The sequence below is a fragment of the Papaver somniferum genome, chromosome 9, assembly GCF_003573695.1.
Source record: "Papaver somniferum cultivar HN1 chromosome 9, ASM357369v1, whole genome shotgun sequence".
NCBI lineage: Eukaryota > Viridiplantae > Streptophyta > Magnoliopsida > Ranunculales > Papaveraceae > Papaver > Papaver somniferum.
The window spans coordinates 38400028-38402517 of NC_039366.1; the positions used below are offsets into that span (position 1 = coordinate 38400028).

The window sequence follows — 2490 nt, forward strand, 5'->3', positions numbered from 1 at the left end:
AAGAAATTTCAACCTTTCTCAAACTCTTAGATGAGGATGAATCCCCGATCTAAGTCTCTGTTTCTGGATGCCAATATGTAACTACTGGAAACCCAGTAGCACACCCAAGTAAGAGAAGAAACATATCTAAGACATGATAAAGGTTTTGGATAAGAAATTCTTTATTGGTTAACCATTCAAAGTAGTGAAAAATACAAGTTTTTGAGTACAAGGAAACCCTGATCTCTCACTCTAAGCAAAACTCTCTATCACCAAAGAATCCGACCCCTCATACATTGCCCAAGGACCTCTATTTATAGACCAATAAACCTTAGTGGTGTACAACTCATTATTCTTCTCCTGGATCTCGTGGAGATGCTTTATACTTCACCCAGATCATTTTCCATGAAGTTTTCCCCTTTCGTTCGCTGACAACTTCGGGTGTTTGTCGGGACAACTGTCTCTTTTCTTGCTCCATAATTTACTTACTTCGCAAGTTATCTTTCTAGCCAAGTAAGCTTACTTCGTCAATCTTTATTTCGTGACTGGTGTCTTGCCGGGTACTCCAACTGATTCTTCGAAGTTTAGATTCTTTATACGAGGTACTTCGTTTTAGGATGCTTCGCGCTTTGTGTTATTAGTTAGTGGCGAGGTAATTCTGACATTTGATTTGACAAGTCATTGATCGAGATCTTTAAGTGAGATTCTTCAGTCATATTTCGTGCCTTCCTGTACGGCCACGTGGCGAACCTATTTTGTGTACCTACATGCAGCGCATACTGTAGGTGAAGTACAAGGTAAACCAAAACATATTCAGCAGAATGAGGGGAAATAAAAAGAAGAGCAAAACTTATTAAGGAATACATGCACGGCTAGAATACGAAAAGAAAGACCACAACAAGTAGAAGAGAAGGCTCACCTTGTCAACCATGGCCCAGTTCATCTCATAGTTGAACACCTCCGTTGTCATTGGCATCATGTAAATGAAGTTTTTGAGTCCTTCCACCGTCTTCTTATCAAACGTCTTAACCAGATCCTGAACTCGTACATAAATTTCCGATTCGTAAATCTTCTCCATATCTCTGTCACAACTAGTATCCAAATAAATATCCAAGTAGCCAACAGATGGATCTTGGTGGTGAGTCAGCCAGTCCCTACAAAACATGCCTGTTTCTTTTTCTAATTCAGACCTCAGATCTACTGGATGAATGTTAGAGATACATTTCAACAAATCTGCGGCTTCAAACAGGTTGACATCAGCGCATTTATGCTGACGCAATGCGGCGGCATAATCTATAATTGGAGGTCTCAGGTTTTTCTCTTTGTTGGCATAATAATCTTCATGAAAAGCAATAGACACAAGGCCTTCACTAAGACAACTTAGATCCAATGCAGAACCAGCAGGACGCAAAGTTGATGCATCGTCATCAGGCTCAAGTTTAGGGAACGAAACACCTGTCCATTCAGATGAGTAAGTAACCAGAAGTCAAATTAAGACAGTGAAAACTATGTATAAAAATGTTACGGGTTTGGCGATTACCAAAATTAGAGTTACTCTGTTGAGATTGGTTCTCGAGCACATCAGCAGTACTTGTAGGCTTCCTCTTGGTGGAAGTTTGAACATCACCCATGTCATCCTGTCTGTCCCTCTTCTTTTCACGCAGGTGTTTTTGCTGCTTCTGACCATCAGCAGTGGTTTTGATTTCAGTAGTCATGTTCTCATCACCCTTTTGATTCTCTATTGCATCTACACATAGGAGAACAAGTATGTAGAGTTTAGAGCCACATTCAAAAAATTGACAAATTGACACAAGTAGTACATATCAACAATTAAGCCATGTCCTCCTCATTCTATAATACAACAATTAGGGTCTCTGATAGGTGCCAACATGTTGAGGTATATATGCAGCGGATGAAGGCTATATATCAGTGAATCTCAATAGATTATAATCCGGTTAGTAATTTGCTAAACGAGAATTAAAATCGAGCATCATGCATCAATAAGAAGATTACTGAGAAATAAAATTTATATGCACCAAGTTAGAATAGGCATGATCTCACCACCCTTGATTGATCTACAATATTATATATGATCATAATTAAAGCTTGAAAGAAAAAAAATTACTGAGAACCAATACAAATTGACACAAGTAATACCATCGTTCATTTTATAATCAATCAATATGATATGTGCAAACTTATCAATAAACATCAATGGTGAAGTTAGACGAATAATTAGGTTAAGGAAGGGAAGAAATTCAGAAAAGAGGCAAGAAGAATCATTTAGAATGAGGGAAGAAGGGGATACAGACAAGATAACATTACATTTTCCATCCTCCATATTACATACTTACAGACAAATATATAGATGTCGGTTTACAACCGTACGACAACTACCTAAACCACCTAATATCATCCAAACATGAAACATACGCGCATCATTACCAACCCCTTGAAAACAACCTTTCCCTCAAGGTTGTGCATATGGAGTATTAATCTTTTGACAGCATG

The 2490-nt window shown here is 38.2% G+C and overlaps 1 protein-coding gene across 2 annotated transcripts; it reads right to left on the bottom strand.

Moving 5' to 3' along the window:
• Positions 1–623: 623 nt before the first annotated feature.
• LOC113309200 lies at positions 624–1770 on the bottom strand. Of its 2 annotated transcripts, XM_026557608.1 has the most exons (3): positions 1520–1770; positions 899–1434; positions 624–742 (listed from the first exon to the last, which is right to left on the bottom strand). In XM_026557608.1, the coding sequence occupies exons 1-3, from the start codon at positions 1692–1694 to the stop codon at positions 692–694; spliced, it is 762 nt and encodes a 253-aa protein (XP_026413393.1). In that variant the 5' UTR covers positions 1695–1770; the 3' UTR covers positions 624–691. The 2 variants fall into 2 exon arrangements, with proteins under 2 accessions (XP_026413393.1, XP_026413392.1); XM_026557607.1 differs by lacking the exon at positions 624–742 and having other exon boundaries at positions 824–1434.
• Positions 1771–2490: the final 720 nt, after the last annotated feature.

Coding starts and splice junctions, on each gene's coding strand:
- LOC113309200 (XM_026557607.1), bottom strand. CDS start 1,694: ATGACTACTGAAATCAAAACCACTGCTGATGGTCAGAAGCAGCAAAAA. Junction 1,435..1,519: donor ACAGAGTAACTCTAATTTTG/GTAATCGCCAAA, acceptor CTGAATGGACAG/GTGTTTCGTTCCCTAAACTT.